Genomic DNA, 13,591 nt, shown 5'->3' on the forward strand with positions numbered 1-13,591 from the left:
TGAGTTTCTGGCTGTGTACTATCAAAGGCATAGGCTGTCTATAGGGATGGGGGGAGAGGCAGCTTTGTATGTGACCCCCTATAATATATTTTAGGCTTATGAGAGACTATTTTATGTCTAACTTCCGGGTTTGGGGAGTTCAGGAGCCACTCTAGCATATTATTTTATGATCCTGGGACAGCGAGCTCAATGACGCCGGAAAAAGTCTAGAGAGGCACAAGCCGAGCTTCCGGTAAACGATGAAAGCTGCCATTGGGCATACAGTCCTTCTCTATGGGCGACGAGCGGCGACGCTCTAGAAACCGTGGCAACTCTGTGGTTGGCAGTCCCTCTGCATTGGAAATCACAGGAGAAGGCGGAACCATAGAGGCGCGAGTTGCCGAAAGGCGGGAGAGGCCTAGTTCGACACGAGACCGGAAGCGCCACAGGCTGCTGTGGGGGGGAAGGAAGCCGGCTGATTTCACAAGGCGCCGAGTGGGAGGAGTTTAATTCAGTAGTGTGGCTCCTCCCCCTCAATTCAGGAAAAGGCCTGGCCAATGGGAACGCACTCGCCGGAGGGCGGCGACCAATCGGAAGCGTAGAAGTGGACGTAGGCGAAGAGCGCGCGGTGATTGGTCGCGGGCGCGGCCAATGGGGGAGCTGGGAATGGATGGGGTGTTGTAGGAGGGGGTCTTTGAGCAGCAACCGCCTGGGCAGGCATGGAAAGGTGGGTGAAGAGGGGCTCGCGGGGCTGGGGGGGGCGCAGGGGGGGCGCCCTCCCAGGGGTCGCCTTCCTCCCCACACTTCGTTCCTCCGAGCCCCCTTGCAGCCTGAGGGGCAGCCCTGGGGAAGTGGGGCTCAGGGCTGGAGGGGAGCTGCGCAGGGGCTGAGGGCACTCGGAGAAGGGGGCCCGGGGGTTATGGGGCTGGTGAGGGGAGCAGCGCAGGATCAGGCCCCGGGCCCCCGGAGACACAGCTTAGGAGGCTGGGGCAGAGGGAGCAGTGGGGACGGAGGACACAGGCTCAGTGATCATCATTATTCCGATTATTGCATTTATGCCCCACTTTTAGGGACGGGGCTGGCGCTGTGGGTTAAACCACAGAGCCTAGGACTTGCTGATCAGAAGGTCGGCGGTTCGAATCCCCGCGACGGGGTGAGCTCCCGTTGCTCGGTCCCTGCTCCTGCCAACCTAGCAGTTCGAAAGCACGCCAGCGCAAGTAGATAAATAGGTACCACTCTGGCGGGAAGGTAAACGGCGTTTCCGTGCGCTGCTCTGGTTTGCCAGAAGCGTCTGAGTCCTGCTGGCCACATGACCCGGAAGCTGTACGCCGGCTCCCTCGGCCAGTAAAGCGAGATGAGCGCCACAACCCCAGAGTCGGCCACAACTGGACCTAATGGTCAGGGGTCCCTTTACCTTTACCTTAGGCCTTTTCGGCCTCGAAAGGGTTCAAGTTCAAGAACTCGATCTTGGCCAGGAGAAACTTTTTAACGTCTGTGAAATGGCAACCCCAGAGTCGGCCACGACTGGACTTAATGGTCAGGGGTCCCTTTACCTTTTACCCCACTTTTACTCCAAGGGCCTCAAGGTGGCGGATATGATTCTTCTCTCCCCCACCCGTCATTTAATCCCCACAACAGCCCTGCGTGGCAGGCTAGGCTGAGAGGCAAGGACCGGTCTCCAGGCGAGTTTCATGGCTGAGTTTCTAGGTCAGAGCTTTCCAAACTTTGCATGTTTTAGACGCGCATCATTTTGCGAAACAGCGATTCAGTTTTACCAGCAATCTGGGGGTTCAACTAACCCCTTTCCAGCCCCGGGAGAAGCACAGTGTGTAGGTGTGTTGTGTTTGCGCAACTACACACTGCAGCTGACATGCTGGAGTGTCGCAACACGCAGTTTGGAAAGCTCTGCTCTAGGCCTCGGTCTGACACTCTCAAGCTTGGGTCCCCAGCTGTTGTTGAACTACAACTCCCATCGTCCTTGGCTAGCAGGACCAGTGCTCAGGGACGATGAGAGTTGTAGTAGTACAATAGCAGCGGCAGTTCTCACTTGCATCAGGATGCCTTTGTCAGAGATTTCGGGGGGGGGCACAGGTGGAGAGACTCTGTGGCCCCCAGGTGTTGCTGAGGCTCTATATCAACTGAAGCCAGCACAGCCAATTATCAGGTCTCTCTTCACCAGGCTGACATCATTTTGTGACAGAGGGAACTTGCCCTCCCCAGCTTCCCACTTTTCCTCTAGCACTTGTGTGTGTGACATGTCGCATTTGCCAGAACTTCCACTAGGCATTTCTGAAAGGTACAGGCCCCTGCCCTCTGCGTGGAAGAAATATTGGGGTTTGGGAGGGCATTGGGGTGTGTAGATTGGAGATGATTGGGCAGGGGCAGGATCTGGATGTTGCGGGTAGCAGGGAGCTGAGGGAAGGGCAGATGAGATCCTCAGATATTGCGGGAGAAGGCGATGAATGGAGAAAAAGATGGGGTTAACCAGTATGTGGGATAACGGTGTATTAGGGAGCAGCTGAGTTTCAGGATGCGGAACTGACTGCTCCTTTGCTTGGCAGGATGGGTGAAGTGGAGATCTCTGCCCGGGCGTATGTCAAGATGTGTCTCCATGCTGCCCGCTACCCCCACGCTGCTGTGAACGGACTGCTTTTGGCTCAGAGGCGCCAGGCAACAGCCGGCCAGCCAGAATGCCTCTGTATTGCAGACTGCATCCCCCTCTTCCACAGCCACCTGTCGCTCACAGTCATGCTGGAGGTGGCTCTCAACCAGGTATGCCCTTGGAGGGACGCAGATAGCAGAAGGGGGACCAGCAGGCCACTTTAACCAAGGAATGAACCAACCGGGCAACCCAGGGGTCGGGAACCTCTGTTTGTCCAGATTTTCTGGGCTACAACTCCCCGCATTCCTGATCAGAAGCCAGGCTGGCTGGGACTGGCGGGTGTTGAACCTAGCAACAGTAGAAGGCCATAGGTCTCTCCCCCCCAGTGTAACCTCACACTAAATATCTCCCCCACCCAAAAAAAAAATCCTTACAGGAGGGATGCAGGTGGTGCTGTGGGTTAAACCACAGAGCCTAGGACTTGCTGGTCAGAAGGTTGGCGGTTCGAATCCTCGCAACGGGGTGAGCTCCCGTTGCTCGGTCCCTGCTCCTGCCAACCTAGCAGTTTGAAAACAAGTGCAAGTAGATAAATAGGTACAGCTCTGGTGGGAAGGCAAACGGCGTTTCCATGCACTGCTCTGGTTCGCCAGAAGCGGCTTAGTCATGCCGGCCACATGACCCGGAAGCTGTACGCCGGCTCCCTTGGCCAGTAAAGCGAGATGAGCGCCGCAACCCCAGAGTCGGCCACGACTGGACCTAATGGTCAGGGGTCCCTTTACCTTATGATGTAAGGTCATAGAACTGGCTTCTTTTTTCTTTCCAGATTGCTTTTCAGGACATTTTTTTAAAAAAGCGATTGCATCTCAGGTGTGCAATGAGGACTAGTCCTAGCTCAGATGAAAAAAGAGAGACTCAAAGAGGGTTGCAAGAGATAAAAGCAGCTGTTTATTCTTAGAAGCAAAAGGTGTCTTGCACTTATAGGAGACACAATCCCTTTCCCCCCCCCCAGGTCCCAATTTGTACCTTTCTAGAATGATGCAATATGCACAATGCTTAAATGGGATGTTAGCTAATTAAAAGCAAAGTACCAGAGTGCTACTCATTCTTGGAACAGATCCACTGAAATGAAAGGACGCAGTTACCTTAGGTCCATTAATTGTGCTAGGTGGACCCCAATGGTTTGAACAGCTTCCCGTGTTCCTATGAATTTCTATGTCTTTTGCAGGTTGACATCTGGAGTTCGGAGCTGAATTTGCTCCTTGCTGGCTATTACCAAGCCAACTCTGGGCTGGACGACAAGAGGTAAATCTGGGGAACAGAGTTTGGTTTATTAGTTATTAATTAATTATACCCCACCCATCTGGCCGGGCCTCCCCAGCCACTCTGGGCGGCTCCCAACACGATAAAACATCAAACATTATAAACTTCCCTAAACAGAGCTGTCTTCTAAAAGTCAGGTAGTTGTCTATTTCCTTGACATCTGATGGGAGGGCGTTCCACAGGGCATGGTTCCTTGTAACCTCACTTCTCGCAGGGAGGGAACTGCCAGAAGGCCCTCGGAGCTGGACCTCAGCGTCCGGGCTGAATATGGGGGTGGAGACGCTCCTTCAGGTATACAGGGCCGAGGCCGTTTAGGGCTTTCAAGGTCATCACCAACACTTTGAATTGTGCTCGGAAACGTACTGGTTAGAGGCATCTCTCCTCCTTTAACCTGTTCTCTCCCTCTTTTCTGTGTTCCCCTGAAGCGCTTCTTTCCTCGCACAAAAGACTGTTGGACGCATTGCTGAGCTGTATGAGGATGCCGTTCTTATCATGGTGAGAGCTGGGATCGGGGCCAACTGGGTCTGGACTATGTAGGGCAGAGCTGGGCAATCTGTGTGTCCCTGCCCCCACCAGATGCCCCTTTCAAAATTTCTAGACTTTCCCGTCTGTATCCAGCACTCCTTCCACATTCTGCCTCTTACCACCTAGCTTTACTTAAAGACAAGGCAGGGATGTCTCTTCCCAGAACTCCAGAAACCTGACTGCTTTCACCATCTGCTTACTCCCTCCAGTTGGATAACCGCAAGTTCACGATAAACCCCCGGGTCCCTCCGGTGATCGTTCTGGAGCAGAAGGATCGGCAATGGATCCCCAAAGACAAGAACCTGTGAGTTAACCGCTGTCTATAATTTCTCTTATTTGCAAAAACCTCAACACCATTTCAGTTTGCATTTGCCCTCCCAAAACAAGCTGGTTGCTATTTTTTCCATCTTGCGGTTTGGGAATGAGCTTGCAGGGACAGCGACATGCCCAAGTCCAGAGGTGGGACAGGATCTCCCCGACTCTGTCTGTGCAAAGACACTGGCTCTCCTCAGCTCTTTACCCGAAGTGTCAGTGAGAGAGAATTGTCTGTATCAAGATTTTTAATGCCCCTCTTCTGCTTATGTTTCTAGGGTCATGTGGAGCGACTGGGAATCCTCTCGTCACATCTGCAAGACCCTCCTAGAAGACAAAGCTTACTCCCAATTGGTGGATTTTGATGCCCACCTGGATGACATCAGAGAGGACTGGACCAATCAGCAACTCAACACAAAAATTGCCCAGTTGGTATCAGTGGCCAATGGCAATGCGTGAAGGAATCGTAGCTCATCCGCAGCAGTTAAGAAAAGGGCCGTCGGATGATCAGAGGCTAATCTCAGACTGTTTCCGAGACGGCTGTAAAGAAACTGGATTTGCAGCTGGTGGGATTTTTGAAATTCCTGCAGAAAAGGAACTGGCCAAAACTATTCACGGTTGTGCAAAAAAAAGGGGGGGGGACCCTCAAACTTTTTTTTTTTTGTCCAATTGATAATTTTGGAAACATGTTGCTTCTAGATACAGACCTGGATTTATTCCACCCCCCTTGAGAGATCCTGCACTTGTAGGAGATGAAAAGTTGTTGCTGCATTTATTTAGTTTCGTAACATAATAATAATAAAAAAAAACAACTTGTCAAATTTAAAAACCTCTTTATTTCGAAAGTGAATGAAGCTGGTGGGCAGGAAGTGCCAGTTAACTGGATATCATTTATTAGAGCATTTAAAAAAACAACAACAAACCCAGAACAGCTTGTGTGAAATCAAGGCTGTTCTTGGCGAAAGGAGTTGTTTTTTCTTCTTCTTCCAGCCTGATCCTGGTGAGTTGACTTAGTAGATCATTCCTTTGTTGTCATCGCGAGGCTTCTTAATCTTCTCGTAGTTCATCAGGGTGATGTCGTAGACCACAGCCTAGGAAGAAAGATATTTTGAAACCTAGTATTTGGGGGTGGGGGGGCGAACGGCCTACTTCAGCCGCATGAGGTGCGTAAAACTAAGGAGCACCTACATGAAGCTGAGGAGGAGGTAGACATTTGAGCACACCCACCCAAAAACCTCTTCCACGCTAGCATATTCTCTGGATCCAGGAAAGCAAGCGCAACAGGAATTGGCTACACAGTGGACACTCTGGATACGAATTAAATTCGTTTCGGGGGTCCATCTGCAACCCGAAAAGTCTGCAGGCAGAGGTGCCGCTTCTGCGCATGGCACAATTGAGCGTTTCTGCATGCGCACGTGGCGAAACCCAGAACTATTCACTTCTGGGTTTGCCACGCTCGTAACCCGAAAGTTACGTATCCAGAGTGGTACATAACTAGAGGGCCCACTGTACTGCAATTCCGTGTTTGTAAATAAATCACTACATTCAAATTACCATTAACTCAAAAGTTAGCCACTGCAAAACCTTAACACGGAGCAAACAGGAGCACAACTTCATCGGAGGCGCCGTTAACCTCTAGAACTCAGAGTCACAGGATGTGCCTGTCTTTTTAAAGAAATGTCATTTGTGGTACAGTCCATGGGACGCGGGTGGCGCTGTGGGTTAAACCACAGAGCCTAGGACTTGCCAATCAGAAGGTCGAGGAGGCGGCGCAAAACGGCAATGGCGGTCCTCTTTACTCAGTGAAGAGGGGCTCCGCGAAAAAGGGTCGTCCGCTACGGCGAAGCGGAGACCCATTCAGATAAACCGCAGGCAGAGCGAGCCTGTGGCCGTGGGACTCGGCGGGTGCCAGAAGCCCCCCCAGAAGCGAGGAAGGGACCTCGTAAGAGGCTCCGGATCGTGAACGGGGGAGCGGCGCTGTGAGTTCATCGCTCTTTTCGCGGAAGTGAAGCCGCGCTGCTGTTGCTGATGAGCGCCGACCTTTCTTCTTGAAAAACATCGAAATCGGCTGCAATCTACCCGTGAGTAAGGGGTACCAAAGAACTGATTAAGGATTAATTTAAATTTGTCTATTTCGGCTGAAAACGGGAGGCGAGTAACAGGAAGTCCGCCTTCCGGTCCTGCTAATCAGAGCAAAGCAAAAGAACCCGATGCGGGCTGAAGCGCTAAAAAGAGACTTTGAAAGAAGTAAGTAGGGGCATTAATAGACTGTGTGTTTCTAGAAATTGAAAAGAGTGAAGAAGTAAATTTTTTGGTTCATTGTGTTAGAGAATCCTCCTCTTACTGTGAAAAGATGTGGAATTGAAGGGGATAACCGAGTTATTGGACTGCCAGTGTTGTAAAGGAGTACTGTCAGGCTGCTGAAACTTTTTTCTTAACATAAACTGTTGCATTGATGGATACACTATCGCTTTAATACTGTCATTGAAACCTCTCCGTTACCTTGTGGCACTAATTTGAAACAGAACTTTCTGAAAGCCTCCTTTCTGAACTTGGGGACTTCAGTTGAAATAGGAGCTTTGATGGTGGAAAAGAAACTTTCTTTCCTATGAAAACCCCCCCTAGTGGATTTGCGGAGGCATTGAGGTCTGGGAACTGTATCCTATTGGGATTTTTTGTGGTTTAATTGTTTATACTCTGGGCTTGCCTTTCTCATGGATTGAAAGACTATTTGACCTTGAACAGCAGCTGGGGAATGAGTGGCCCAGCGAAAACAAGAGCAGCTAAAGCTAAGGAAGCTTTAGCTGAGGAAGCTAAAGAAAAGAAAAAAGATAAGAGAGCTGGGCAGCTTGTCCAAACAACCTTGATTCATCATCGTAGATCCTCGGTGCCAACTGTGCTGACGGCGCAGGAGGAAGAAGTTGAAACGCCTGCTACAGAAGAAATGGCAGCTGGAGGAACTGATCCAGTCTTGAAACAAATTTTGGAACAACTGGCACTTCTGAATAAGAAGGTGGACGATCAGTCATCTAAAATTGATAGAGCTACATCTACTATCAGCAAGTTAACAGATCAGGTTTCGCAGCACACTCAGGCTATTGAGAAACTGCAAGGAGCTACGGCGGAGAACTACAAACTAGCTGCGGAAGCCAATCAAAAAGCTGAGCAAGCGTGCAAGAAGGTGGAAGAGATCAAAGGGGAAGTAAGACCTTTGAAAAGACAGGTAGGAGAACAGCAAGCCTACCTGTCAATGGTGGAACTGAAAAGTAAGGAATGTAATCTTAGGCTGAGGGCTGTCCCAGAGTTGGAACGGGGCAACCTAGAGAAATTCTTGACGGAGTTGTTTTCTAAATTTTGGGGGGTTGAAGAAGATAAAGATTTCAGGATTGTGACGGCCTTCAGACTGGGAAGATCGGTTAAGAAAGATAAGTCCAGAGACTGTTTGGTTTGTTTGAGAACAAGAGAGGAAAGAGACAAGATATTAGGCCAACATTTTAAAAAATCCCTGGAAGTTGAAGGCAAAAGGGCAGAAATTTATAGAGACATTCCTAAATATTTGTTGGACCTTAGAGCCACATACACAGACTTGGCCAAATTGTTAAGATACAACGCAATCCCTTATAGGTGGGAATTTCCCCAAGGTCTGTCATTCACCTATAGAGGAAAGAAGGTAAGAATTAAAACACCAGAAGACCACCAGAAGTTCCTACACGACAACGAGGAGGACCTCCAAAAGAGAGCTGCAGATTCCTGGCCTCCACCACCGGGATTACCACCAGGATCCATACCATCTGGAGGCGGCCCGGCACCACAGCTTCCGGAAAAGGACGACAAATTAGATACCCAACTGTGATACCCAAGAAGTAGGCCGGGATGTCTCTACAGCTTCTTAGTTGGAATATAAATGGCGGGAATTCTCCAGAAAAACGCAGAAAAGTATTTCATATTTTGAAAAAAGAACAATTGGACATTATTTGCCTGCAAGAAACGCATGTGACAAGACTCCACAGAAAAGTGTTAATCAATAAAAGGTTAGGCCAAGAATTTATTTCATCGGATAAAGTTAAGAAAAGAGGAGTGGTGATTTATGCAAAGGAGAACTTGTCCCCAAAATTTGTATTTAAAGATGAACAGGGCAGAATTTTGGCAATTGAAATCCAGACACAAGGAGAAAAGTTTTTAATTCTAGGAATCTACGCCCCAAATGATGGAAAATCGGAATTTTTTAAGAAGCTGCACGAGATTATGCTGGACTATTTGGACTATAACAACATTATCATGTTGGGAGATATGAACGGTGTCGCCTCAGTGAATATGGATAAGTCACAAAGTGCCAATATAACGAAAGATGGCAGACTACCAAAAACCTTTTTTGAAATGACTGACAATTTGGATTTGATTGACATATGGAGGATCAAGAACCCTCTAGGGAAAGAAGGAACTTTTTTTTTCTGAGGCCCATATGACATGGACGCGAATCGACCAAATATGGATAACTAGAGGGCTGGCACCTAAGACCAGAAAAGTGGAAATCTGCCCAAAAACCTGCTCCGACCACAACGCCTTGAGAATGGAATTGAGACTAAATACAACCGGATCGTTCAGATGGAGAATGAATGACGCTTTGTTAAGAGATCAGGAGATTGTTAAGAAGGCCCAAAAAGTTTTAAAGGACTATTTTGAAATAAACTTAAAGACAAATGTGGAAAAAAGAATAATCTGGGACGCAAGCAAAGCAGTTATAAGAGGGTTTCTAATACAACAGAACACGATTAAAAAAAGACTCTGGAATGAAAAGAAGGAGAAGATCTTGGAGAAAATAAGAGAAGGAGAGAGAAAACTGAGATCCAGGCCTAAATCAAAGGAAGTATTGAGAGAAGTGAAGTTTTTCCAGGCACAATATTCGAAACTGATAAATCAAGAGGTGGAATGGAAAATTAAACAAATGAAACAAAGATCCTTTGAATCTGCTAACAAATGTGGAAAATTGTTGGCTTGGCAGTTGAAAAAGAGACAAAAACTTAACACAGTTACAAATCTAGAGATTGAAGGGAGAATGGTTCAGAAACCCGACGAAATTAGAAAGTCCTTCCAGAGATATTTCAAAGAACTTTATTCTCAAAGGCCACAAAAAAGCTCAGAGGTGGACCAATTTGTTATAACTAATGGATTACAAAAAATACCCCAGGAAATGAGAGCAATCCTGAACTGTAATATTACAACTCAAGAAATTGAATGCGCCATTCAGAACCTTCAACTGGGCAAATCTCCGGGACCGGATGGGCTTACTTCCAAATATTATAAGGTACTGAAGGATTCATTGATACAACCATTGCTGGAAGTTTGCAACCAGATTATGGAGGGGAGGAAGGCACCGGAAACGTGGAAAGAAGCTTTCATCACGTTGATCCCAAAACTAGAATCTGAAAAAACTCAACTTAAAAACTACCGTCCTATCTCACTCCTAAATGTGGATTACAAAATTTTTGCAGACATTTTGGCAAGTAGGTTTAAGAAAGTCTTAAATGAAGTGATTCATAAGGACCAAGCAGGCTTTCTCCCTGGTAGGCATTTATTTGACAACACAAGAAACATCATTGACATTTTGGAGTTTTTACAGATTAATTCAAACACAAGAGCGGTGTTGATTTTTATTGATGCGGAGAAGGCCTTTGACAACATTTCTTGGCTGTTTATGAAGAAAAATTTGGAAAGGATGGGAGTAGGGCGGGGGTTTGAAAATGGAATAGAAGCAATTTATTCAGAACAAAAAGCTAAATTGATAGTAAACAACGTGGTGACAGAGGAGTTCAAAATTGAAAAAGGGACACGACAGGGGTGCCCTCTATCTCCTCTGTTGTTTATTTCAGTCCTGGAGGTGCTATTGAACATGATTAGAAATGACCGGTTGACACAGGGAATTGTGGTCGGAGAGAAACAATATAAACTGAAAGCTTTTGCAGATGACTTGGTATTAACATTACAGGAGCCAGCCTCTAGTACTAAAAGAGCGTTAGAATTAATTTCTGACTTTGGTCGGGTGGCGGGATTCAAGCTGAATAAACAAAAAACTAAAGTTTTAGCAAAAAACTTGACAACTACTGAAATAGAGGAGTTCAGAAAAGAAACAGAACTAAATGTGGTCAAAAAAGTAAAGTACCTAGGGGTCCATTTGACCTCCAAAAATTTGAATTTGTTTAAGGACAACTATGAGAAATGTTGGTCAGAGATCAAAAGAGATCTGGAAATATGGTCAAGATTAAAACTTTCCTTGCTGGGCAGAATAGCTGCTATAAAGATGAATGTATTGCCGAAAATGCTATTTTTGTTTCAGGCCCTCCAGATCGTGGATAAGGTGGAATGTTTTGGAAAATGGCAGAGGGATTTATCTAAATTTGTCTGGCAGGGCAAAAAGCCCCGAATAAAGTTTAAAATACTAACAGATGCGAAAGAAAGAGGGGGGTTTGCCCTGCCGGACTTGAGGTTATATTATGAAGCTGCAGCCCTCTGCTGGTTGAAGGATTGGATTTTATTGGAGAACACCGATGTCCTTGACTTGGAGGGATTTGATAATGCTTTTGGGTGGCATGCATATTTGTGGTATGACAAGGTTAAAGTTCATAAATTGTTCAAAAACCATATTGTCAGAAGGGCAATTTTCATGGTCTGGTCAAAATATAAAGACTTATTGGAGAGTAAAACTCCGAGGTGGCTCTCACCGATGGAGGCCAAAGCACGTAAAAGACTTAATATGGAGGCCCACTGGCCTAAATATTGGGAAATAATTGAAAAAATTGGAGATAAATGGAGGTTACAGAGTATGGAAAAGTTAAAAAACAAGGTGCGAGATTGGTTGCATTATGCTCAAATCCAGGAAGTTTTTAAAGCAGACAAAAAAGTGGGTTTTCAGGAGGAAAAATCGAAACTAGAAACAGAGTTGCTTGAGCCAAAATCTAAGCTAATTTCGAGAATGTATAACTTGCTGCTTAAATGGAACACACAGGATGAGATTGTCAAATCCTCTATGATAAAGTGGGCACAGGACTTGGGGCATAACATTATGTTTGAAGACTGGGAAAGGTTATGGAACACCGGAATGAAATTCACGGCATGTACTGCCTTGAAGGAAAACATTATGAAAATGATATACCGGTGGTACATGACCCCAGTCAAGCTTGCAAAGATATATCACCTGTCCGATAATAAATGTTGGAAATGTAAGGAAGAGGAAGGGACATTTTTACACCTCTGGTGGACCTGCCCGAAAGTGAAGGCCTTCTGGGAAATGATATATAATGAACTAAAAAAGGTGCTGAGATTCACCTTACCTAAGAAACCGGAGGCCTTCCTTCTGGGCATGGTAGACCAGAGGATGGTCAAGAAAGATAGAACTTTCTTTATGTACGCTACTACAGCAGCGAGGATTTTGTTGGCAAAGCACTGGAAGACACAAAATCTACCCACATTGGAAGAATGGCAGACGCAGCTGATGGACTATATGGAGTTGGCTGAAATGACTGGCAGAATTCGAGACTCGGGAGAAGAAGAAACGGAGGAAGTTTGGGAAAATTTTAAGGACTATTTGAAAAAGCATTATAAGTTGTATGAATGTTAAAAAATGCTCCTTTCTAGGAAGGTATAGCTTCAGTATCGGCAAATTTCTGAATTGATAAATAAGACACTATAAGACAGAAGTGAGATAATGAAATATTTTTATTGTGTGGAAATTAAAAATTAATGCAATTGTACTGAAATGTTTACATCAGATAACACGATAAAATGGAAGATATATTGTTATGTATAAAATAAGTTAACAAATTGCTGAGGTTTTGGTTACACAGGGAATGCAGTGCTCGGGAGATGGGGGGAGTCCATTGGATCTATGGAAGTATGTATTTGAAAGTGGAAATTTGTTTATTAAAAACCTAATAAAATATTTATAAAAAAAAAAAAAGAAGCCAGGCTGGCTGGGACTGGCGGGTGTTGAACCTAGCAACAGTAGAAGGCCATAGGTCTCTCCCCCCCAGTGTAACCTCACACTAAATATCTCCCCCACCCAAAAAAAAAATCCTTACAGGAGGGATGCAGGTGGTGCTGTGGGTTAAACCACAGAGCCTAGGACTTGCTGGTCAGAAGGTTGGCGGTTCGAATCCTCGCAACGGGGTGAGCTCCCGTTGCTCGGTCCCTGCTCCTGCCAACCTAGCAGTTTGAAAACAAGTGCAAGTAGATAAATAGGTACAGCTCTGGTGGGAAGGCAAACGGCGTTTCCATGCACTGCTCTGGTTCGCCAGAAGCGGCTTAGTCATGCCGGCCACATGACCCGGAAGCTGTACGCCGGCTCCCTTGGCCAGTAAAGCGAGATGAGCGCCGCAACCCCAGAGTCGGCCACGACTGGACCTAATGGTCAGGGGTCCCTTTACCTTATGATGTAAGGTCATAGAACTGGCTTCTTTTTTCTTTCCAGATTGCTTTTCAGGACATTTTTTTAAAAAAGCGATTGCATCTCAGGTGTGCAATGAGGACTAGTCCTAGCTCAGATGAAAAAAGAGAGACTCAAAGAGGGTTGCAAGAGATAAAAGCAGCTGTTTATTCTTAGAAGCAAAAGGTGTCTTGCACTTATAGGAGACACAATCCCTTCCCCCCCCCAGGTCCCAATTTGTACCTTTCTAGAATGATGCAATATGCACAATGCTTAAATGGGATGTTAGCTAATTAAAAGCAAAGTACCAGAGTGCTACTCATTCTTGGAACAGATCCACTGAAATGAAAGGACGCAGTTACCTTAGGTCCATTAATTGTGCTAGGTGGACCCCAATGGTTTGAACAGCTTCCCGTGTTCCTATGAATTTCTAT

The 13,591-nt window shown here is 46.5% G+C and overlaps 1 protein-coding gene across 3 annotated transcripts; it reads left to right on the plus strand.

Moving 5' to 3' along the window:
* The first annotated feature begins 552 nt into the window (after positions 1 to 552).
* On the plus strand, positions 553 to 5,551 carry EMC9 (ER membrane protein complex subunit 9). Of its 3 annotated transcripts, none has more exons than XM_081886918.1 (6): positions 553 to 706; positions 2,541 to 2,751; positions 3,807 to 3,883; positions 4,327 to 4,396; positions 4,636 to 4,730; positions 5,017 to 5,551. In XM_081886918.1, exons 1-6 carry the CDS (start codon positions 699 to 701, stop codon positions 5,195 to 5,197), a joined length of 642 nt encoding a protein of 213 aa, XP_081743044.1. In that variant the 5' UTR covers positions 553 to 698; the 3' UTR covers positions 5,198 to 5,551. The 3 variants fall into 3 exon arrangements, with proteins under 3 accessions (XP_081743044.1, XP_081743043.1, XP_081743042.1); XM_081886917.1 differs by having other exon boundaries at positions 635 to 706; positions 2,509 to 2,751; XM_081886916.1 differs by lacking the exon at positions 553 to 706 and adding an exon at positions 2,080 to 2,275.
* Positions 5,552 to 13,591: the final 8,040 nt, after the last annotated feature.

This window comes from Podarcis melisellensis (assembly GCF_964234715.1).
Source record: "Podarcis melisellensis genome assembly, chromosome: 13".
NCBI lineage: Eukaryota > Metazoa > Chordata > Lepidosauria > Squamata > Lacertidae > Podarcis > Podarcis melisellensis.

What these genes read in the sequence shown, in the direction of transcription:
- EMC9 (XM_081886917.1), top strand. Translation starts at nt 650, where the DNA reads ATGGGGTGTTGTAGGAGGGGGTCTTTGAGCAGCAACCGCCTGGGCAGG. An exon ending in TGGAGGTGGCTCTCAACCAG is followed by an intron (nt 2,752 to 3,806) that starts GTATGCCCTTGG and finishes TGTCTTTTGCAG; the next exon opens with GTTGACATCTGGAGTTCGGA. An exon ending in ATCCCCAAAGACAAGAACCT is followed by an intron (nt 4,731 to 5,016) that starts GTGAGTTAACCG and finishes TTATGTTTCTAG; the next exon opens with GGTCATGTGGAGCGACTGGG.